Source organism: Thalassophryne amazonica, chromosome 6, assembly GCF_902500255.1.
Source record: "Thalassophryne amazonica chromosome 6, fThaAma1.1, whole genome shotgun sequence".
Lineage (NCBI taxonomy): Eukaryota > Metazoa > Chordata > Actinopteri > Batrachoidiformes > Batrachoididae > Thalassophryne > Thalassophryne amazonica.
In genome coordinates this window covers 49,597,964-49,622,124 of record NC_047108.1, presented here as the reverse complement: position 1 = coordinate 49,622,124, position 24,161 = coordinate 49,597,964, and the positions used below count along the sequence as shown (strand labels likewise).

At 45.0% G+C, this 24,161-nt stretch overlaps 1 protein-coding gene across 3 annotated transcripts in view; it reads right to left on the bottom strand.

The window, feature by feature from the left end:
* lamb2 (laminin, beta 2 (laminin S)) overlaps positions 1-24,161 on the bottom strand; it is a 182,666-nt gene that overhangs the window by 55,673 nt on the left and 102,832 nt on the right. For all 3 annotated transcript variants that reach the window (XM_034172157.1, XM_034172156.1, XM_034172155.1), the window contains exons 8-19: positions 20,982-21,184; positions 19,224-19,344; positions 17,760-17,948; positions 17,360-17,539; positions 16,961-17,073; positions 13,042-13,121; positions 2,365-2,500; positions 2,041-2,199; positions 790-917; positions 576-708; positions 294-486; positions 16-159 (exon numbers count right to left, since the gene is read on the bottom strand). In XM_034172157.1, the coding sequence (XP_034028048.1) occupies positions 16-159; positions 294-486; positions 576-708; positions 790-917; positions 2,041-2,199; positions 2,365-2,500; positions 13,042-13,121; positions 16,961-17,073; positions 17,360-17,539; positions 17,760-17,948; positions 19,224-19,344; positions 20,982-21,184 (1,779 nt within the window). The remainder of the gene's footprint in view (positions 1-15; positions 160-293; positions 487-575; positions 709-789; positions 918-2,040; positions 2,200-2,364; positions 2,501-13,041; positions 13,122-16,960; positions 17,074-17,359; positions 17,540-17,759; positions 17,949-19,223; positions 19,345-20,981; positions 21,185-24,161) is intronic.

Here is a 24,161-nt window from a genome sequence, read left to right as displayed (position 1 = left end):
GCATTTGTTTCTCACCACTGCAGCCTGAAGGTCCAAAACCAAAAGTTCCTGGAGCACACTGGTCACAGCGTCGACCAATCACATTGGGCCTGCAGCGACACTGGCCCCCACGAACATCACACAAGGAGCTGACGGACCCCTGTGGGTCACAATTACACGCTGGAAAAGGAGAGAAACATGTAAGACCGCTGGCACGTTAAACTTTACCCTCCTCCACAGGCAGATGTCAGGAATAGATCTACAGCATCACCACAGAAAAAAAAAAAACATTGGTTAGGCCTCTTGGAACTCACGTATAGCCCCATCATTAATGACAGCCGACATGCTGGTGATTAATTTGGAACAAGTGTCACTCATCACAGGGCGGGTCACAGGCTTTGCCCCATCGTGGCAGCGGTACCGCTCGTAGGTCTGCTTCCTGATGTTGGAGGCCCCATCCCCGGCATTGAACATCTCCAGGGAGGAGTGGCGTGGTATTAAAGCGATCTGGAGTGAGGAATGGAAAGTGTGAAAATAAGATGAAGGGGGCAGTTTATGAGGCCTATTTTACTGGCTTGGAAAAATTTTCAGCTCACAGAATCCACAAGAATGAGAGCGTTGGCCGCTCCGTTGAGAATAACGTTGGCATCCTGATAGCGCCTGAACTCAAAGCGGAGAGTGTAGGTCACACCTCTCTCCAGACATACTGGCTGAGTAGTCACTACGAACCTGGACCAGACAAAGTCAGCACACCGTTAAGATGCAGCTTTGGTGTGTGTATGCATGAGTGCGAGCGTTGGAATCACAAACCTGGCCCCAGCCGGCAGGGAGACAGTGAGTCTGTCATCATCTGGGATGGTGTTTCCACAGGGGCTGCTCGTTGGAATCGGCCCAGGACGGATCACTGTGACTCGCACCTCCTCCCAGTCTCTGGACATCTAGAGACAGTGTTTTGTAGTTAGTATATACTGAACAAAGAGAATAGTTGAACCAACTTAAAAAAGCATTACAATTGATAAAACCTGAATTAATTAAGTTGCTTGAACTTAAGTTTGTAAATTTGATTGTTCTTTTTTTCCAATTGGTGAAACCTGAATGAATGAAGTAGTTTGTACTTAATTCATAAAGGTTTTACCAATTGTAACGCTTTTTTAAGTTGGTTCTTTTTTCAGTGTACTTAACTAAATGATAGGAAGGCAACGCCACAATCTTCGTGCTTTGGAACACACCTAAAATGCTACCTATGTATTGTTTTACTTTATTCCTATTAAAAAAAAAAAAAAAAAAAATCAAATTTTTTTCATTAATGAATTAAATTAATCAATTATGGAACTTAGTCGCTAACCCCACCCATCTTACAAAAGCTGCTTATTAATGAGCTATGAATTATAGATGTCATGACTGCATAACAGCCCATAGGCCAAGCAGGTTTTTGCTATCACTTAGGGGGACTAAACAACACATAATCCAGCCTCAGTTTACCATGACCTATAAAAAATGCATGCTGGCCATCCCAGGGTGGTAGCTATAACCAGGTGGGGGTAAATTTTTTATTATTATTTATTTATTTAACCAGGTTAGTTCCACAGAGATCGAAACCTCTTTTGCAAGGGACAATTAAAGTTTCCAAATCACCAAACCTACGGCTTTTTTTTTTTATGTGGGAGGAAACCCACGCAAACACGGGGAGAACATGCAAACGCTATACAGAAAGGCCACAGGTGGGAACTGAACTCAAGACCTTCTTGCTGTGAGGCAACAGTGCTAACCACTAAGACACCATGCTGCCCAATGCCCAGTGCTATGTAACCCTGTCATATTTAAACATTTAAGTGTGCCAATCATTTTGAAAAGAATTATAAAATTACCAAAAAGCTATAGTTTGGACCTTCTGTGAGTGAATGTTTTGGAATGATGGGGTAAAAACAGCAAAAATGGTGACAAAGTTCAACTTTAGCTTGTATAACAGAAGTTAAAGGTGCTTCAATTATCAATAGGCTGTAAGTAGACCTTTTGTCTTTGGGTGATGGACTGTACACATGGGTCCTAAAACAGACATACCTGTGACTCATAGCGGATGAGTAGGTCATATTCCATGGAGTACGGAATGTTGCTGATGAAAAACTCCAGCGTGCCCCCCTCAGGTACCCGGGAAAATCCAATTCCAGTCCACGTAGCAGGACGACCCAGTTGGTGCTCCCTGATCTCCACTGTGCAACCCTGAGAATAGATTCCCATTAGATCTGTGTTCTTCTTTCCTTTTGTGTGGGGTGTTTGCTTAAACTTTGTGACTAAAATGTCACATTTGTTACTGTAGCAGCTCCAGAATCATGGAACAGAAATGTGAGCCAAAGGTGAAGTGTACTGAAAGGTGTGCTGAATCACCTGTCCCATCTTAGCAAACTCAGCCTCATAAAGGAGGTGATCCAGAGCCATAAAGAAATACCCAGACTCCACCTGTGCACACTGACGTCCAGTCATGTGACTACGGCAGCGACACTGACCACTTTCCACAGAGCAGCTACAGAACACACACAAAAATACCTCAAAAATGTGATGTGACTGGCAAAAAATAACACCAGATTTGGATTGAGCGCTGTCAAATTACCCAAAATTTGTTGAAAAACTCCATGCAAAAAAAAAATCCTGTTGACCAGTGTAATAGCCAAAACCCCAAGTTCACTCATGGCTCAGATCTCAGCAACAGCTAAGGGTAGGGAAAATATTTTAAGCATTTTGAGTTCAAGCTACTCGATGTAATAAGTTTTTCTTTTTTCCACCTTTGACTCCTTAAAAAAAAAATCACTCCTTGTTTTCCTTGGGCTTAATTTACTCAGTAACTTTAGTAAGTTTATAAGATAAGATAAGATAAGATGTCTTTATTGTCATTGCACAATACAATGAAATTTTGTTGGATCCATCTTCCAAGTGCCAAAATAATAAATAATACAAGATAAAAATTAAAAATGTGAGCAAAAGTAGTATGAATAACCATAAACAGTCTATTTACAACTGTATGCAATGTGCTACAATGGTGTAATGGATGTGCAAGGGGGTTGTCTGTTGGGTTTGATATGGTCAGTGTTCAGCAGTGTGACAGCTCTGTAGTAGAGGCTGTTTTTCAGTCTTGAAGTTCAGGTGTACAGTGTCCTATAGTGCCTCCCAGAAGGCAGGGGGGTGAAGAAACAATGTCTAGGATGTGTGCTGTCCCTGATTATAGCTGTAACCCGCCTGATGCAGTGGGTTCTGTAAATGTCCTCTAGTCTGGGGAGCTCGGTGCCCGTGATCCTCTAGGCAGTCTTGATGATATTCTGGAGAGCTTTTCTGTTGTCTACAGTGCAGCTTGAGTACCATACTGTGATACAGTACATAAGGACAGACTTAATGGCTGACCTGTAGAAGCTCACCAGCAGCTGTTGTGGGAGTCGACTTGTGTTCTCTTCAGGCACTTCCATTTAAATATTTTCCAGAAAATGACCCTGATGAAATGATGCTTCTAAGTAACGACTCCTTTATTTAATAAATCAAGGCTCAAGAGCTTGATTTATGCAGGACAGTTAACCCAATAAGTCAAAACAAAATTGGGGTCAACAACACAAACCCCAAGTGTGTATTTGCTCAAACTAAACATTTTTCCTTAAAATAATCAATGAAATGATCCATTACTGCATTTTGGTAAAAGGTTATCAAAGCAATCCCAGTGAAGAGATAAACTTAATAGAAAGTAAAGAATTACTGTTGCATACCTTTGGTGTTGAATGGAAATAATTTTCTATGGTCTGCACCATTTCACACTAAAATCAAGATGACATAATCTAAAAATCTGCTTGAGTGTAGGATGATGATCTAATGCAATGGTGTCCAAAGTATTCCAGAAAGGGCCGAAAGGGTGCAGGTTTTATTTGCAGCCACCCACTCCACCAGGTGATTTCACTGATTAACTGATTCCATCTGGAATGAGTTGAATACCCCTGTCATAGAGTGACATCTGAGTGGGACAAGGTGCAAAGTATCCCTTTTCGTATTGTGCACCCACCCTGTGGAACAGTCTTCCTGCGACCGTGAGGCAGTCTGAGTCCATGGACATTTTTAAGTCAAGACTCAAAGCCTATTTTTATTCTCTTTCGTATGAATAGTTTTTATTTGTTTTATTCTTTTACTTCTGTTTTTATTTATGTATTTGAATTTTTTTTATTCATTTTAATTATTTATTCAATTTTATGTTGACTTGTTTTATGTAAGGCGACTTGAGATGGCTTTTGCTGTGATTTGGCGCATTAAAAGCTAATTAAATTAAATCCCTGTAAATCATCATGGCGTAATATGAAGAGTAGAGTTTAGTCTGTAATTCTCTTTAAGAAACAGGTGCACAAAAAATGGCCAATAATGGGACTATTTCACAAAGCGCTGTTCCTTCCCGTTTCATCCCACACAGCAAATCGGGGTGCATTTTGCACCATTATAGAAACTTCTTGAACCATCTTTGTCAATCTTGAACAAAGTTGTTATATGTAGTTGTTACGGCTATCATCGGCACCAGATTTAAAATCCTGGGTGAAATTTTCGAGTTGGTTAAAAACTTCATCCCGATTCTCTAAATCGTCACTCGTTCATGGTAACTTCCTGGTGTTCGGAGTCTTAACAGCTTCAATCATGTTCGAACGTCTTTAAACGGGGTATTCCAAGTGAGTACAGCTTTAAACTTGTTTGACTGAGCTCCACTGGGGTAAAAGTTTTAAGCAGAAGCAGCGCTTGCTGCAATTCTGGCCTGAGGTCGCAGCTCCATACTTTTGTTTTTGGGTGGGTTGCAAAGTCTGCACTTTATAAGCCATCCTGTTTTTGCACTTTCTTTGGATCATGGGTGACTGTAATACAACCTCTGGCAAAAATTATGGAATCACCGGCCTCGGAGCATGTTCACATTCAAGCAGATCACAGACATGACACAAAACTAAAGTCATTTCAAATGGCAACTTTTTGGCTTTAAGAAACACTATAAGAAATCAGGAAAAAAATTGTGGCAGTCAGTAACGGTTACTTTTTTAGACCAAGCAGAGGAAAAAAATATGGAATCACTCAATTCTGAGGAAAAAATTATGGAATCATGAAAAACAAAAGAACGCTCCAACACATCACTAGTATTTTTGTTGCACCACCTCTGGCTTTTATAACAGTTTGCAGTCTCTGAAGCATGGACTTAATGAGTGACAAACAGTACTCTTCATCAATCTGGCTCCAACTTTCTCTGATTGCTGTTGCCAGATCAGCTTTGCAGGTTGGAGCCTTGTCATGGACCATTTTCTTCAACTTCCACCAAAGATTTTCAATTGGATTAAGATCCGGAATATTTGCAGGCCATGACATTGACCCTATGTGTCTTTTTGCAAGGAATGTTTTCACAGTTTTTGCTCTATGGCAAGATGCATTATCATCTTGAAAAATGATTTCATCATCCCCAAACATCCTTTCAATTGATGGGATAAGAAAAGTGTCCAAAATATCAACGTAAACTTGTGCATTTATTGATGATGTAATGACAGCCATCTCCCCAGTGCCTTTACCTGACATGCAGCCCCATATCATCAATGACTGTGGAAATTTACGTGTTTTCTTCAAGCAGTCATCTTTATAAATCTCATTGGAACGGCACCAAACAAAAGTTCCAGCATCATCACCTTGCCCAATGCAGATTCGAGGTTCATCACTGAATATGACTTTCATCCAGTCATCCACAGTCCACGATTGCTTTTCCTTAGCCCATTGAAACCTTGTTTTTTTCTGTTTAGGTGTTAATGATGGCTTTCGTTTAGCTTTTCTGTATGTAAATCCCATTTTCTTTAGGCGGTTTCTTACAGTTCGGTCATAGACGTTGACTCCAGTTTCCTCCCATTCGTTCCTCATTTGTTTTGTTGTGCATTTTCGATTTTTGAGACATATTACTTTAGGTTTTCTGTCTTGATGCTTTGATGTCTTCCTTGGTCTACCAGTATGTTTGCCTTTAACAACCTTCCCATGTTGTTTGTACTTGCTCCAGAGTTTAGACACAGCTGACTGTGAACAACATCTTTTGCAACATTGCGTGATGATTTACCCTCTTTTAAGAGTTTGATAATCCTCTCCTTTGTTTCAATTGACATCTCTCGTGTTGGAGCCATGATTCATGTCAGTCCACTTGGTGCAACAGCTCTCCAAGGTGTGATCACTCCTTTTTAGATGCAGACTAACGAGCAGATCTGATTTGATGCAGGTGTTAGTTTTGGGGATGAAAATTTACAGGGTGATTCCATAATTTTTTTCCTCAGAATTGAGTGAGTCCATATTTTTTCCCTCTGCTTGGTCTAAAAAAGTAACCGTTACTGACTGCCACGATTTTTTTTCTTGATTTCTTATAGTGTTTCTTAAAGCCAGAAAGTTGCCATTTGAGTCATGTCTGTGATCTGCTTTTTTTCTACAAAATTAAACAACTGAATTAACATCCTCCAAGGCCGGTGATTCCATAATTATTGTCAGGGGTTGTAGAACGGCGCTTTGTGAAATACAGGTATAGGATGCCAAACTTAGATGTGAGAAGTCTTCTGAAAGGTTGTTGTGCACAAAAGATCAAACATGCAAATGGGAGCAGCAGTCATCCACAACAACCCCCTAAGGTTAAGCATTGCAGCACTTTTGACAACATCCTCATCATCCTCCAACCCTGACCTACTGCACATATCCCTGCAAGCATAAACACACCTCCCCGCTGCCTCTGTCCTATCCTATGGCCAGTCCCTCTGTGAGCATCAAAGTCTGTGTGTTGTGTGGGCCGCTGAAGAGGAGGTACTGCTGGCCCACCACCACCAGAGGGCACCCTGCCTGGAGTGCGGGCTCCAGGCACCAGAGGGCGCTGCCATCTCACAGGAGCAGCTGGGGTGACAGCTGTCACCTACGACAGCTGTTACCAATCATCTGATCCGCAGCAGTATATCTGCAAGACGTCATGTCCACTTCTCTGCCGAGATATCGCTCTACCAAGGAGGTAAATTCTCAGCTGACTGTGAATATCTGTTGATTGTGTGAGTTGGATATTCAGTTTCTTTTTTCGACGAGAGGTGGAGGTGGTTTCCCACCATACGTGTTGCTGGGTGCACACGCACCCACTTCTAACTGTTTTTGCTCCTCGCCAGCAGTACCAGATCCGACACGCGGAGGCAGTGGCCACCTGAGAGTTCGGGACTTGGCGGCTCCAGTATTCCCGGGGTTCGGTGGCGGAGGAAATCGTGTGGTTCCGGTTCTGCTTTGGACAGACGTCTCTTATCTTCGAGCCTGCCCACGTGACACATTCTTGTGAATTGACTTCGTTGTCTATTGTTGTGATCCGTTGTGTTTGTTGTGCTTATTCACAACAGTAAAGTGTTGTTATTTGACTACCTCCATTGTCCGTTCATTTGCGCCCCCTGTTGTGGGTCCGTGTACCTACACTTTCCCAACAGGATATCTCGGCCAACGTCATGGATCCCGAGGGGCGTCAACCGGCTGTTGAACGGCCAATGGAAGAACAGGGTGCACAGGCGTCCGCAGGAGGAATGATCGGTGAGTTGCAGCGAATCCTCACCGCTTTCACGGCTCGGTTGGATCTTATGACCGAGCAGAACGTCCTCCTTAACCGCAGGGTTGAGGCTCTCGCCGCGCAGGTGGAAGCGCGCCCTCAGGGCGCTGCTGCGGCTCTCCCTCCTGTCGACCCTGTGCATAACAGTGCCGTTCCACAGGTCGTTCAACGACCCCTCCCACCTTCCCCGGAAGCATACATAAGCCCTCCAGAGCCGTACGGAGGTTGTGTAGAGACGTGCGCGGACTTCCTTATGCAGTGTTCGCTCGTCTTCGCACAACGTCCTGTCATGTACGCGACTGATGCCAGCAAGATAGCTTATGTGATAAATCTGCTTCGCGGTGAGGCACGCGCTTGGGCTACAGCGTTCTGGGAGCAGAATTCACGGCTCCTTCAGACATATGATGGGTTTGTGAGGGAGTTCAGAACAGTGTTCGATCACCCAAATAGAGGAGAGACCGCTTCAGCCGTGCTGCTGTCAATGAGACAGGGGCGCCGGAGCGCAGCTGCTTATGCAGTCGACTTCCGCATCGCGGCTGCGAGGTCCGGCTGGAATAGCACTGCCCTCCGCGCCGCCTTCGTAAACGGACTGTCGTTGGTTCTAAAGGAGCACCTGGTGGCTAAGGACGAACCGCGGGATTTAGATGGGCTTATTGATCTCGTTATACGATTAGACAATCAGTTAGAAGAACGCCGTCGGGAACGAGATGAAGGGCGTGGCCGGGCACGCGCCGTCCCTCTCCCTTCCAGCTCCGACCGAGCTCCGCCCTCCCCACGCTCCACGGCCCCTACGCTCCGTGTAGTAACAGCTCCCCCTGCTGATGAAGCTATGGACACGAGCAGAGCCACATTTAGACCCCCGGATAGACAGAGGAGGCTGGTCCGCGGAGCGTGCTTTGTTTGTGGCTCGATAGAGCATCAGGTGAGGGACTGCCCCGAGCGGTTAAACACCAATGCCCGCCCCTAGAAACTGGGCTAAGGGTGGGCCGAGACATTCACGTGGGACACACCCATATTGCCACACGACTCCCAGTTACAATCCTTTATCAGGATTTAACCCTTCAGGCCCCAGCACTGGTGGACACGGGCTCTGAGGGGAATTTGCTAGACAGCAAATGGGCCAGGGAGGCAGGGCTCCCTCTGGTGGCACTTACTTCACCTGTGCAAGTACGGGCACTAGATGGCTCCCTACTCCCACCAATCACACATAAGACACCTCCAGTAACTCTGGTGGTGTCAGGGAACCACCGGGAGGAGATCGAGTTTTTTGTGACTCCTGCCACCTCCCGCGTGATTCTAGGGTTCCCCTGGATGTTAAAACACAATCCCCGGATCGATTGGCCGTCCGGGGTAGTGGTTCAGTGGAGCGAGACCTGCCATCGGGTATGCTTAGGTTCGTCGGTTCCTCCCGGTTCCCAGGCTAAGGAGGAGGTCAGAGTCCCGCCCAATCTCGGGACGGTGCCGGTGGAGTACCATGACCTTGTGGACGTGTTCAGCAAGGATCTGGCGCTCACCCTTCCCCCGCACCGCCCGTACGATTGTGCCATTGATTTGGTTCCAGGCGTTGAGTTTCCGTCCAGCAGGCTGTACAACCTCTCACGACCTGAGCGCGAATCAATGGAGACCTACATCCGGGACTCTTTAGCTGCCGGGTTGATCCGGAATTCCACTTCCCTGATGGGTGCAGGTTTCTTTTTTGTGGGAAAAAAGGATGGCGGACTACGTCCATGCATTGATTACAGGGGGCTGAACGAAATCACGGTTCGTAACCGATACCCATTGCCCTTGTTGGATTCAGTGTTCACGCCCCTGCATGGAGCCCAAATGTTCACTAAGCTAGATCTTAGAAATGCGTATCACCTGGTTCGGATCCGGAAGGGAGACGAGTGGAAGACGGCATTTAACACCCCCTTAGGTCACTTTGAGTACCTGGTCATGCCATTCGGTCTTACAAACGCCCCCGCGACGTTCCAAGCATTGGTTAATGATGTCTTGCGGGATTTCCTGCACCGATTCGTCTTCGTATATCTGGACGACATACTCATCTTTTCTCCGGATCCTGAGACCCATGTCCGGCATGTACGTCAGGTCCTGCAGCGGTTGTTGGAGAACCGGCGGTTTGTGAAGGGCGAGAAGTGCGAGTTCCACCGCACTTCTTTGTCCTTCCTGGGGTTTATCATCTCCCCTAACTCCGTCGCTCCTGATCCGGCCAAGGTCGCGGCGGTGAGAGACTGGCCCCAACCCACCAGCCGTAGGAAGCTGCAACAGTTCCTCGGCTTTGCTAATTTCTACAGGAGGTTCATTAAGGGCTACAGTCAGGTAGTTAGCCCCCTGACAGCCCTGACCTCACCAAAAGTCCCCTTCACCTGGTCGGATCGTTGCGATGCCGCGTTCAAGGAGTTGAAACGGCGCTTCTCGTCTGCACCCGTTCTGGTGCAGCCCGATCCTAGTCGCCAGTTAGTGGTTGAAGTGGACGCCTCGGACTCAGGGATAGGAGCTGTGCTTTCCCAGAGCGGGAAGACCGATAAGGTCCTTTACCCGTGTGCCTATTTTTCCCGCAGGTTGACCCCGGCCGAACGGAACTATGACGTCGGCAATCGAGAACTCCTTGCGGTGAAAGAGGCTCTTGAAGAGTGGAGACATCTGTTGGAGGGAACGTCCGTGCCATTCACGGTTTTCACTGACCACCGGAACCTGGAGTATATCAGGACCGCCAAGCGGCTGAACCCCAGGCAAGCCCGCTGGTCACTGTTCTTCGGCCGTTTTGACTTCCGAATCACCTACCGTCCCGGGACCAAAAACCAGAGATCGGATGCCTTGTCCCGGGTACATGAAGGTGAAGTCAAAGCGGAGTTGTCGGATCCACCGGAACCCATCATCCCGGAGTCCACTATCGTGGCCACCCTCACCTGGGACGTAGAGAGAACCGTCCGGGAGGCCCTGGCACGAAGCCCGGACCCCGGAACTGGGCCAAAGAACAGACTCTACGTCCCACCAGAGGCTAGAGCTGCAGTCCTGGACTTCTGTCACGGCTCCAAGCTCTCCTGTCATCCAGGGGTGCGAAGAACCGTGGCAGTTGTCCGGCAGCGCTTCTGGTCGGCATCCCTAGAGGCCGACGTCCGGGATTATATCCAGGCCTGCACCACCTGCGCCAGGGGCAAGGCTGATCATCGCAGGGCTTCGGGACTGCTCCAGCCGCTGCCCGTGCCTCATCGCCCCTAGTCCCACATCGGCCTGGATTTTGTCACGGGCCTCCCGCCGTCCCAGGGCAACACCACCATCCTCACGATAGTGGACCGATTCTCCAAGGCGGCCCACTTCGTGGCCCTCCCGAAGCTCCCGACGGCCCAGGAGACAGCGGACCTCCTGGTCCACCACGTCGTCCGGCTGCATGGGATTCCCACAGACATTGTCTCCGATCGCGGTCCCCAGTTCTCCTCGCAAGTCTGGAGGAGCTTCTGCCGGGAACTGGGGGCCACGGTGAGTCTCTCATCCGGGTATCATCCCCAGACCAACGGGCAAGCAGAACGGGCCAATCAGGAGGTGGAACAGGCCCTGCGTTGCGTGACGGCCGCCCCCCCGCGGCCTGGAGTACCCATTTGGCCTGGATCGAGTATGCCCATAACAGCCAGGTGTCGTCAGCCACCGGCCTCTCCCCTTTCGAGGTGTGTCTGGGGTACCAGCCTCCTTTGTTTCCGGTGGTTGAGGGAGAGGTCGGTGTGCCCTTGGTCCAGGCCCACCTGCGGAAGTGCCGTCGGGTGTGGCGTGCCGCCCGTTCTGCTTTGCTGAGGGCCCGGATGAGGACGAAGGCCCATGCAGACCGTCGGCGGACCCCGGCCCCTACGTATCGGCCAGGGCAGGAAGTGTGGTTGTCAGCTAAGGACATTCCCCTCCAAGTGGTCTCCCCTAAATTGCAGGAACGGTATATCGGTCCGTTTAAGATCCTCAAGGTCATCAGTCCAGCCGCAGTGAGGCTTCAGCTTCCGGCCTCACTGCGGATCCATCCCGTTTTCCATGTGTCCCGGATTAAGCCTCATCACACCTCACCCCTCTGTACTCCGGGTCCGGCACCACCTCCTGCCCGGATCATCGATGGCGAGCCGGCTTGGACTGTGCGCCGGCTTTTGGATGTCCGAAGGATGGGCCGGGGCTTCCAGTATTTGGTGGACTGGGAGGGGTACGGCCCCGAAGAACGCTCCTGGGTGAAGAGGAGTTTCATCCTGGACCCGGCCCTCCTGGCCGATTTCTACCGCCGCCACCCGGACAAGCCTGGTCGGGCGCCAGGAGGCGCCCGTTGAGGGGGGGGTCCTGTTGTGTCGGCCGCTGAAGAGGAGGTACTGCTGGCCCACCACCACCAGAGGGCACCCTGCCTGGAGTGCGGGCTCCAGGCACCAGAGGGCGCTGCCATCTCACAGGAGCAGCCGGGGTGACAGCTGTCACCTACGACAGCTGTTACCAATCATCTGATCCGCAGCAGTATATCTGCAAGACGTCATGTCCACTTCTCTACCGAGATATCGCTCTACCAAGGAGGTAAATTCTCAGCTGACTGTGAATATCTGTTGATTGTGTGAGTTGGATATTCAGTTTCTTTTTTCGACGAGAGGTGGAGGTGGTTTCCCACCATACGTGTTGCTGGGTGCACACGCACCCACTTCTAACTGTTTTTGCTCCTCGCCAGCAGTACCAGATCCGACACGCGGAGGCAGTGGCCACCTGAGAGTTCGGGACTTGGCGGCTCCAGTATTCCCGGGGTTCGGTGGCGGAGGAAATCGTGTGGTTCCGGTTCTGCTTTGGACAGACGTCTCTTATCTTCGAGCCTGCCCACGTGACACATTCTTGTGAATTGACTTCGTTGTCTATTGTTGTGATCCGTTGTGTTTGTTGTGCTTATTCACAACAGTAAAGTGTTGTTATTTGACTACCTCCATTGTCCGTTCATTTGCACCCCCTGTTGTGGGTCCGTGTACCTACACTTTCCTAACACTGTGTAAAAATATGGTACAACCACAGTTATTATTATTATTTTTTAATTCATGTTTACTTTTATGTTAATTTTTAATTTTTGTTTTCAATGCAGTTTTACTGAAGTTTGATGCAGAAATGTCTGCACAAGCAGAGTGTACGTGCACCATGAAGTGTAAGGCATATCTGCATATTTCACCATATAAATAGCAAAAAAACAAAGCCCTCTGCACTCAATTTTAGACAAGGTTTTTCACATGGGGGCACCACTTTGTGGTGCCTCATGGCAGCAACACATCCATGAACGCAAGTAGACTCTATGTCAACATTGTGGCCGCTGGGGGCGAAATTAGCAAAGACACGTGTACTGTGGTGTGCGCTACTCTGCACCAGTTGCAAGATTGGACCTAAAATATTTAAAAGCAGGAGTTGACTGTGCTGTGAAACCAGTTGTTGCTTCTTCAGACATGACTTATGAACTGTGACTGTGGGCTGAAGCTGCCGTCACCTACTGGTTATCCAGAGCACCTCCGATATCACACTCGCAGCCTCTGCAGCCGCTCAAGTCGTGGCTCAGAGCCCAGTGTTCTGGCTGCAAGCAGATGGAAAGGCAGCACGTAAATCAGCATGGAAGCAAGGAGAGTCAGTTAGCTTCAGACGCACATCACGACCTGTTATAAAACCACACCGAGAACATATGCTTTACTGTCACAGTGCACATAATGGGCCTCATGTATCAACGTTGCGTACGGCAATATTTGAGCGTATATGGGGTGTACGCCAAAACGGCTGCGCCACTTGGCATTTATCAATGTGGTCGTTGGCGTACGCTGCGCTGAAATTATACACCAGGTCGAGAGGTGGCGTAAATTATACACCAAAATGAACCAGTGCTGGAATCCACATAGAGATGAAGATGATCAACATGATAAACAGTGCCATTATACAAATCAATGCATATGTTACATAAATAACACCTTCCTGATCATACTACATAATAATCAATACAAATCCCGCTTTTGCGGGATTGCTGGTCTATCGAGCACGATCCGTGGCCATAGCGCTGACAGCAAAGAAAGCGCTGCTCACCTTTTCCTCCAGACGTCGAGCCTGGAGCCAGAGCAGTGCTGAGCTTAACTTTATGTGGTGTGATCGTTTTAGACAATCAAATTGATAATAACAACTGTACTCATAACTGAGTTTGTCACACGGAAACGGACACCTGCTGCAGCAAGGTGTGAGTGGAGAAGGCGCGGCGCCAGGACGCAGAGGCCCGATCTGTGACATACTGGCGAGTCACTATTAATTTCTTATGTGTCCGACCTCGTTCGCTGATCGTTAAAATTAAATTCATTAGTTCTAAATGCCATCATAACTATTTATAGGAATACATTCTATTTTTGGGCCTGAAAACAGTTTTTCCTACTAAGGTTTGAACTTTGACAGTGTTTACACACAAGAGAAAAGTGAGAAAATGTTCATGCCTGATTGTGAAAGTGTATAAAGTATGTAGTGAGGGGTTTTACAGCTTTAAAACATCTATAATAATTGTAAAAAATAATGCTGACTACGTCGCGGTTTTGCATATTTCGGGCTATTTTTAGGACGTGACTCCCGCGATAAACGAGGGACCACTGTAACACTTTATTGATTATACTACAAAACAATTGATACGACGGCCGCTTTTGGTGCTCTATTGGCACACGTCGTGACTGGTGGAGTTCTTTTTTCTTTGCCGTCTTCCTGGCTTCCATGTCGTAAAATGAGGGTGTGTCTGAAGCAGAGTCTGAATATTTATGGGCGTGTTTATTATAATTACGATCGTTTCCACCTGCCGCATTTATCAAGGTCACGTCAGGCGTACACCGGAAATGGGCAGGTGCGCACTGCTTGATACATGTCATGGCAACTTTGGTGTATTTCAAGTTTACGCCGTAAATTTATGCCACAAGTGCGCAACATTGATACATGAGGCCCAATGTATCCAGCTCCAAGTACCCAGTGGTGGACACAGCTAACCTAGACTGCTTCACTAATTAGCTGTTATCTGATTAGCTCAACTGTGCCCACCACTGTAAATGATGTTCAACTACTTCAAAAAGAGCTGCATTAACAAGTGTGATCACAGGCGTTTTTACTGTCAACAGTTTTATGTCTCATTTTGTGTAATTTTTAACAACTCTTTGGACTTTTGCTGAATTTTTAAAGAGGGTAACAGGGTTCCATGACTCCACTCCATTTGTATGAATTCACTAAAAACGCACTGAAGGAAAAAAATGTCCATTGGATTCACATGATTTAAATTAATGATTTAATTTACTTATGTTTTTAATTGAGACGCGTAAGAAAATTATGTTATTTGGACACATTCTGATCATGTGCAGCCGATGTGCATATTGGAGTAATTTTTCCCTTTTTTGTGGACAAGTCAAACAGTTTCCTGTAGTGCTGTTAAACATTCTTTCCTCGGATGATCTTATGTTATTGTTTCTAAAGCAGAACTTTAGAGAGCTTATTAGACAGCAGGATCCACTTTCGGACCTGGTCCAGACCTGACCATTTTAGGCTTGCAGTAACTCACACCAAACGGACAAGCCTCAGATCCCTGGGCTAAATTTAGGCACAGAGCTGTGGCAGGAGCTCAAATTCCTCCACTACTATTCCTGGCTGAGCAGGTTTGGGACAAGAGGTGAAATTAACACAGGAAGCTCATCACCATTTGATATGTTGGGTATTTGGACAGGGAACATGAAATAAAAACACCGAGAAGTAGTGAAGGATAGTAACTCATGGAACACATAGGAACCATGTGAAGGTTTTAAAAAAATCTACAGATGCTGTATTTTAGTCTTGGTTTGGTTTATGTTCACAATGTATTACTTTGTAAATGCACCATTGGTGTAAAAATGAAATCAGATGTCCTGCCAGAGAACACATTCATTATAGTTCAACAGTTTTGGTACTATACAGGTGCTGGAGATGCTTTAGCTTTCATTTTTATTTCCATGTCTCAAATCCTGTTTTATTTTCATAGGTTCTGTCAATTGTTTTCATTCACTTTACTTCTGCATTCCTGAACACCTGTTAGTTATTTCAGAAATGACCTTCCTTGTGTATTTAATCCCACCTCCTGTGTTCCTCAGTGCCATTACATCTCATATTTCTTTGTAGCCTTTGTAGAATGAAACCAGGACACAGACATCGATAGGTTGAGCTTTAAGTCTTGATGTGAAGTGACAGGCTTTGTATCTAGGAAACCACATCTAAAAACTAATCATGTGATCACATCAGTTTAATTAAATCTGTGGGTAGAATTGTGATTCAGACTGTGGATCATCTACTTCCAAATGGTAAAAACCCTGATGCTCCACATTCACCCATGCAGACAGACACAGTAATATCAGTGTGCTGCCAAACAAGAAGCTCAACTGGACTAAGAGACCACCTTGGGGATTAAGAACTTTGCTAAAGAGCAGCTTTTTCCTGTGTGGTCAGGGAATTTAACAGATGATCATCTGCTCACACTTCTTTAATGTTTAGACCACTACTTCCCAAAAGCATCATCTTTTATTTTTTTTTTAACCTTTATTAACCAGGAAATCCCATTGAGATTAAAAACCTCTTTTTAAAGGGAGTCCTGGCCGGGAGGCAGCAAAAGTTACACAACAATTAGAATTAAATTCACACAATTAAAATAACATACAATTAAGAAAAACGTTGCAATTTAAAGAAGTTATTTCAAGTGTTCTCAGTCTGGACTTAAAAGCGCTCAATGAAATACGTTCAGTTAATTTCCAGAATTTTTTGCAACATGTTCCATGTAGATGGAGCCAAGCAAAAAAAAAAAAAGCCCTTTTTCCCAGTTCTGTGCAGGCAAATGAAACAAAGAGCAACAAATGATCATTTGAACGCAAACAGTAAGAATCAATCCATGGCCTTATAAATAAAAGTATAACAATGTACTGACTCCCAACCTCCTGGTGGACAAAGTCTTTGATGATCTTTTGGCCAACTTGCCCAGCCCAAGTGGACATTTCACCATAATGTTTTCTTTATCATTGAAAACAGGATCAACACAGTGTAATTTGGCTCTACATTTTCTTTGATAGAGTTATCCCGCACTGTTCAGTTATTTTACACAGCACAACCTAAAAAGTAAAAATACTAAAGTAACAGATTACTTAAATCTCATTTTGTGCTATTAGGATTATATTACAAATTTTATACTTCATCAGATAATTAGTAAGTAATTGAGCAAAATTTTTAATCCCCAAATTGATCCCATGTGGTTGCAGTGCTGGTGTGTGTGTGTGTTAATATGAGGCCTCACTACTAAGTGATATGAGTATTTGGACTACAGAAATTGAGTCTAGCAACCATTTAATTGAATTTTACATGTCTACAAAGATGGTTGTTTCTGCAGTATCTTACCAGACACTGATCACAACTGCGGCCAGTGACCAGACGCTTGCAGAAGCAGTCGCCATTGATGGGGTCACAGTGGGACCGTCCTGACACTGTTCCCCTGTGATCACACCGGCAAGCTTCAGGGGACGGCACATAGAGCAGAGGGCAAAGTTCACAGACTTTCACACACTATATTCATAAAGTAAATGACTGCAATACAAGAATTAAGAAGTAGTTAAATTTCAGCTGCATAGAAGCACCCCGCGACCCGGATAAGTGGTTGAAGATGTTTGTGAATGGAAATCTCAGAGCACAGAAGGCAGATCAGTAGTTCTCATATCAATGATGAAAACTCTTAAGTTCATCTTAATGTGACTGTAAACAGACTTTTTGTGGGAAAAGACAAAAAGCTACTGCACTCACGGTGGCATCCTTGAGGGTTGTCTCTGCTCAGGCCAAAGAAGCCGGCTTTACACTTGTCGCAACGCGGGCCCTCCACATTGGCCTTGCAGCGACACTGACCTTCCACCATGCCGAGGGAAGGGTCGCTGTGGCTGTCGCACATGCCCTCATTCTGTGAGCCGTCTGGGTCGCAGTCACACGCTACATCACAAAGAGTAATAAAGCAGCTGAAGGACAAATATATACGCAGAGTCGGCAAAGAATGGGAAAGATGTGTGCACGCAACCTCAGAACGACAATGCACACTAGTCTGCTTGTTATAAAAATAACAAAACAAAATCATTTAAAACATTTTGCAGTACGCACACACATTTCTGCATGCAAACAGTATCAGTGATAGTACGCAGGCAAGTGCACTCACGTATGCAGACCCGTGGGTCTCTGATATCCTTAGTGGGATCTTTGTAATAAAAAGGTTTACACATTTCACAGTTGTGTCCCATGGTGTTGTGCAAACAGTCGTCGCACACTCCTCCATTCACGTTACCCGTGGCCAAATACAGCGCCATGTCAAAGTGGCACTGTGTGGAGTGGCCGTTACAGTTACACTCTGGAGACACAAATACACATTTTGTTATTTCTTACTTTCCAAAAACAAGTCCACTTGCTTGCCCATTATAGTACATGTTCAAAGCTTAGACTGTTGACAGTGAAGGATCCTGAATATAAAGACACAATGCCTCAACCCCCCTCTAGTGGCTGGTTGCAGTCGAGGTTTAATGAGCCAAAAGAAAAATTTAAAGTGTACGTATTGTCAAAGATGCTACTACTATATCAGATTTTCAGATATCAAAAGTGGTGTGCTAAGCTGAATTTATGACAGTGATTGCTCAAGGATATCTGATTGGCAACTGCCTTCGACCTAATGTTGTACATGCATCTTTATATAAATGGCAAATGGACTGCATTTCTACAGCGCTTTTTTATCTGAAGCAGATGCATTTGAAGGATCCCTCAGTAAATATTCACTTATCTGCTGCACTACCCAGTCAGTGTGCAGAGGCGCTTCACATGGAGCTCGGTGATGAGCTCAGCAGTTTACAGTGATGCCTATTCACCTACACACACACACACACACACACACACACACACACACACACACACACACACACACACACACACACACACACACACACACACACACACACACACACACACACACACATTGTAGACAGTCACAGAATTCTGAGACTTCAGAGATGCGGGATGGTGATGGTCTCATGGTGTGGTGTTTGAAACGGGGGATCCTCAGTTCCAATCCCCACCAAACCAGAAAATCAGTAAGGCATCTTTACAAGGTCCTTAATGCCCCAGTGTGGAGTTGAGCACCTTGCATGACAGCGTACTGATGTGAGTGTGTGTCTGAATGGGTGAATGTGAAGCATCAATGTAAAGTGATTTGAGCTACAAATTCAGATGGAAAAGTGCCATATAAACTCAGTCCATTTACATGTTTAATATCAAACAACAGGCACACGTAACTGTAAACAAAGATACAAATAAAAATCATAATTTGGACAATATGACCCATTTAATTTGTTTATTTTGACAGTGTATGGACATGATGCTCATCTAAAGTCATAGAATTTGAAATATTTAACCCATGTGATGCTAAACAGTTAAAAATGACCATCTGCGGACATTTCCTCTGACATCACAAAGAGAGTGCTGTTGTCACTTGCTCCGCTTGTTCTGCTACAAAATGATCTGCTGAACGCATATGAAAGCAATAGCTGCAAAGCCATCTCTCTCTCTCTCTCTCTTTTTGGTTGTTTTGGAGATATTCTTGTGATAGTTATGCACTGGAATCTTCCTCATTACTCACTCTTGCAGGCGTTGGTGTTTCGTCCCTCGGCTGGTCTCCACGGCAAGTCATTGTGAAAGTCATCACACTGCTCACAGTTCAAACCCTTGGTGTTGTGGGTGCACACACACCTGCCATGAACCTTCAGGACACAGTGGGAGGAACAGGAAGATGGCTTAAAGCAACTCATAGGTCAGGAAAAGTTAAGCAGCTCTTACACTTGGCTGAGCTCATCACCGAGCTCCATGTGAAGCGCCTCTGCACACTGACTGGGTAGTGCAGCAGATAAGTGAATATTTACTGAGGGATCCTTCAAATGGTGATGCAAGCACCAAATTTGGCACACATACTCCTTAGACATTACTCTTTTAAAAATGCCGGGTACCCACGTGAACTTTCAATAGGCGGCCAAGAAGGGGTCAATTGAAGTATTACACAGGGGTCAAAATTTAAAAATGCTCCAATCATATTGAAAGGTATTCCATATTATTTGTCTGATCATAAAGATTCCAAAAAGGTATAGCTTGGACTATCTGTGAATGAATGTTCCGGAGTTATGGGGTAAAAACAGCAAGAACAGTGACAAAGGTCAATTTCAATTTGTACAGGGGTCAAAAGTTAAAGTTGCTCCAATTTTGGTAAAAAGTGATGCAAATTATTAGTTGGGTGAATACGGTTTTAAAAAGGAATAGTTTGCATCATGTATCATGCTTAGTTATCATGTTACAGGGTAGCATATGTCACATGTCATAGAATCCAACGGATGCTGATATTGTTTAACATTTACTTTGCAAACCAAGCACGCAACACAGTCAAAACTATTCCATTTATTAATCCTATTAGCTCAGCCAGTAATTTGCATCACTTTTTACCAAAATTGGAGCAACTTTAACTTTTGACCCCTGTACAAACTGAAATTGACCTTTCTCAGTGTTCTTGCTGTTTTTACCCCATAACTCCAGACCATTCATTCACAGATAGTCCAAACTATACCTTTTTGGAATCTTTATGATCAGACAAATAATATGGAATACCTTTCAATATGACTGGAGCATTTTTTAAATTTTGACCCCTGTGTAATACTTCAATTGACCCCTTCTTGGCCGCCTATTGAAAGTTCACGTGGGTACCCGGCATTTTTAAAAGAGTAATGTCTAAGGAGTATGTGTGCCAAATTTGGTGCTTGCATCACCATTTGAAGCATTTTTTTCAGTTATCTGCTGCACTAGGGGCAGATCAGGGCAAGGTGGGAAGAGTCGGGTAAATTCTTGCCGATTTTGAACACATTCAAAATTTTCAAGGCTTCAACTGCCTCACGTGCAATAGAAACAAGCTGGTGCAGACTTGAGGTAGTTCATTGTCCAATTTTAACACCGATCATGTATAGAATTGTTCTTGTTGTCGATCAATCACTGAAGTGAACATCAAGTTCTCCCAGAGTTACACTGAGTTAGGTGGCTGAGTGCTCCTAAAAAAAGAGAATTTTCCAAATTTTGCTGAGTGGTAATCGTGCTTTTGAGGACTCTCCACTAAATGTGGCCAAATGGGAAGTGGTGCACTGAGTTCTACCTCAGCGTGTTACAGCACCAAAATCATCCAGGTGTCAGAGCAGCTTCATCTATTTTTGAATCGTGAGAGGCTTGTACATATCTAGTAAATGTATAAAATATATAAATATAGTAAATACAAATTCTATGAAATTAGTGAGGAATAACAATCCATGCTTGGACTATAACACAGCCAGTGGTAGCACCTTTTTGGTCTATTCTCATGACTAACCATTCCATCTATGCCATCCCTGATGCCATCGATGGGTGCGCACTCCGAGGCGTGGCCATAACAAAAACAGTTTCCACGCACAACCAGCTCATATATGGCATAGTAATACTTTTCTTTGATCTCAAGCCTGGGGTCCAGCAGGTTGTCTCCCAGTGTGTGGAGTTTGGTGAAATTCACTCTCAAATTTGTGATCTTGAGCTGGTCTGTTGGGGGAGAAAAAGATGAATAAGCAAATATATTATCACAATGACAAATCATGTTGTTGTGTGGATAATTAAATGTAATGTTCAATAAAAGTTGGTGACTGTGTCACAAAGGGTATGAAATGAAAATGGTTCAAATGTATAATCACAAAAGTGGGATGGGGTGTTGGTGTGGTGTATGTGGGGGGGTGGGGGGATTCCTTTAAGTCACAAAACTGCACAAAAGCCCATTGGCCTCTTCAAGAGGAAGTTGGAGCCAGTGGATCATGAAGGGCTTAATGTGTAGCAAAGCATTATCGGTCAAAAACCGTTAACGATCTGGGGTGGTGTGGCAGTTATTGAGCTCAAAGAGTAGGAACTAACAAATTACAATCAATGAAACCATTTAAACACAGCTTAAAGTACTTCGCTGTTTCCTTTTTATACTACACTTGCATTAAATATATAATAATTTGCAGTTGTTTAATTATTAAGATTCTATTGCCTTACGAATAATTTGTATATGTTCAATAAAGCCCCTCTGTCAATCAATCAAAAACAATTTTTAAGTTTTAACAGCATCTGCAGGAGGCCTTGTGTGTGTGTACATGAGCTGTCGACAAGAGCGAAAGTTGTGCTAATCAAGGAATATTTGTAGATCACTGTCTAGGCATTTGCATGTATTAATGAGACAAATTTAACTCCACAGGAAGTTAGCTTTGAATTATTAGAAGTTAGCAAGCACAATAACGGCAGAAAATATCTTGTAAAAGACTTCAGAGGTGTTATCGGGTTACAAGAACTATTCATTCACTATTTTTCTAAATGTCAAACGAGCGGTGTTGGATGTTCGTGTGTGTTACCTGGAATTTGGCAGACACCTGCCATGAGAGGTATTGAATGGGCTCTCACAGGGCACTCTCTGTCCTTCAGCTGCTGGTGTGCATGAATAGTTGTAGTGACAGGTGTACGAGGTGTTGGAGGTGGCTCAGATTCTTCACAAATGGCATGCAATTCCTCCTTCATGTGCTAGTCGGCTTCAATCATATTATGTGTGAAGGGGCTCTTAATGTTGGACTTTGAGTTCAAATGAGGTACACTGAAATCTGTTTTTTTTTTAGTAAATATGAATCATCTGAATACACCACTGAACATTTCAAAATTTTCTTTGCGCACTTGCACAAAGCCATGCACAGTTTGCAACATTTTATGAGTTTACAACAAGTGTACACTCTGGCATGGCAGATTGCGTGCCAGTGCGCAGATCAAATTCATGCAAGTGTCAAGGCACCTTTGCATAGGCGGTTTTAGCAGTTGGGGACTAAGGGGCAACGGCCCCCCTCCCCCCCACCCCCCGGGATTTTAGAATTTAGAATCGGTGAATGAGAGCCACGCACATGCAAATATGGCTGAGCTGTTAAAGAACGCATTGGAAATAAATTAAATATGGATCATAACAAATACTTTGCTTTAAAAAGTACTAAGCAGTCACACAGTGGGGGAAAAACAAATCCTGCTTCCAAAGAAAACAAAAAAAATGCATCAATAATCCCTCTGAGTTAAATCAAACTGTGAGGTGTCTATAAATTCCTACCCCTGGATATGATGTACGAGGTCTGTTAGAAAAGTATCGGTCCTTTTTATTTTTTCAAAAACCTGATGGATTTGAATCACGTGTGCTTGCATGAGCAAACCTAGAACGTTCGTGCGTATGCGTGAACTTTTTCACGCCTGTCGATTGCGTCATTTGCTGGTAAGCAGCCTTTGCGTGGGACGTGTGCAGTGCTCTCGGCGGATTTTCATTTCAAGGAAAAAGACGGAACGACTGGAGCAGCGTCGCATCAAATTTAGCCAGAAACTAGGTGACAGCCAGGTGGAAACCATTCAGATTATTCAGACGGCTTTCGGTGACGATGCTTTGGGCATCACACAGATTAAGGAGTGTGGTACAACCGGTTTAAAGACATCCGCACAATGGTGGAGAGCGAGCCACGCTCCAATCAGCCATCAACATGCTGAAATGACCAGATCATTTCCAAAGTGAACGCTGTGGTGATGCAGGACCGTCGTGTGACTGTCCGAGAAATTGCAGAAGAGGTGGACATCAGCACTTTTTCGGCACATTCCACTGTGACAAGATTTGGCCATGAAAAGAGTGGCTGCGAAATTCGTGCTTCGGCACGAAGCTGATAACGGCGGAGCAAAGGCACCTTCGTGTTGAAGCCTCACAGGACATGCCGGACTCTGAAAAATGATGCCCACCTCTTCCACAATGTCTCGGATAGTCAAACGACTGAAAAGCCACCGAAAGCCGTCTGAATAATCCGAATGGTTTCCACCTGGCTGTCTCCCAGTTTCTGGCAAAATTTGATGCAGCGCTGCTCCAATCGTTCCGTCTTTATCCTTGAAATGAAAATCCGCCGAGCGCGCTGCACACGTCCTACACAAAGGCTGCTTACCAGAAAATGATGCAATTGACAGGCGTGAAAAAGTTCACACATGCGCACAAAGGTTCGCAGGCACACGTGATTCAAATCTATCACGTTTTTGAAAAAAATAAAAAGGTCCGATACTTTTCTAACAGACCTCGTATGCAATGACAATAACATTGCTCTTACTATGTTGTTTGCTGTGTATAAGATTGCCCAACTGAAGTAGCAAACAAACATTAGAGCTAATCATTCAGGCATTAAATATTAAAGATTAGCTAAAAGGACACAGTTTGTGCAGAATTGTTTGTTTTCCCTTCTATTTTTGGGGTGGTGGTAACAACAGCAAATGTTTATATGTGGGTGGGGTGGAGGGGCAATGTAGGGGGTGTCCTCCAAGGGTGTCATACAAGCTACAACCACCTCTGATCTGGAGGTTAGCTGGACAAAAACAGAACCTTTCGAAGACAACCAAGTTTTTAAGCTCGTCCCAAAGACAATAACAGTAACATCTCGAAAAACACTCAAAGTTACCACAACTGCACGTTGGAATGCCCTGAGCATTCTGC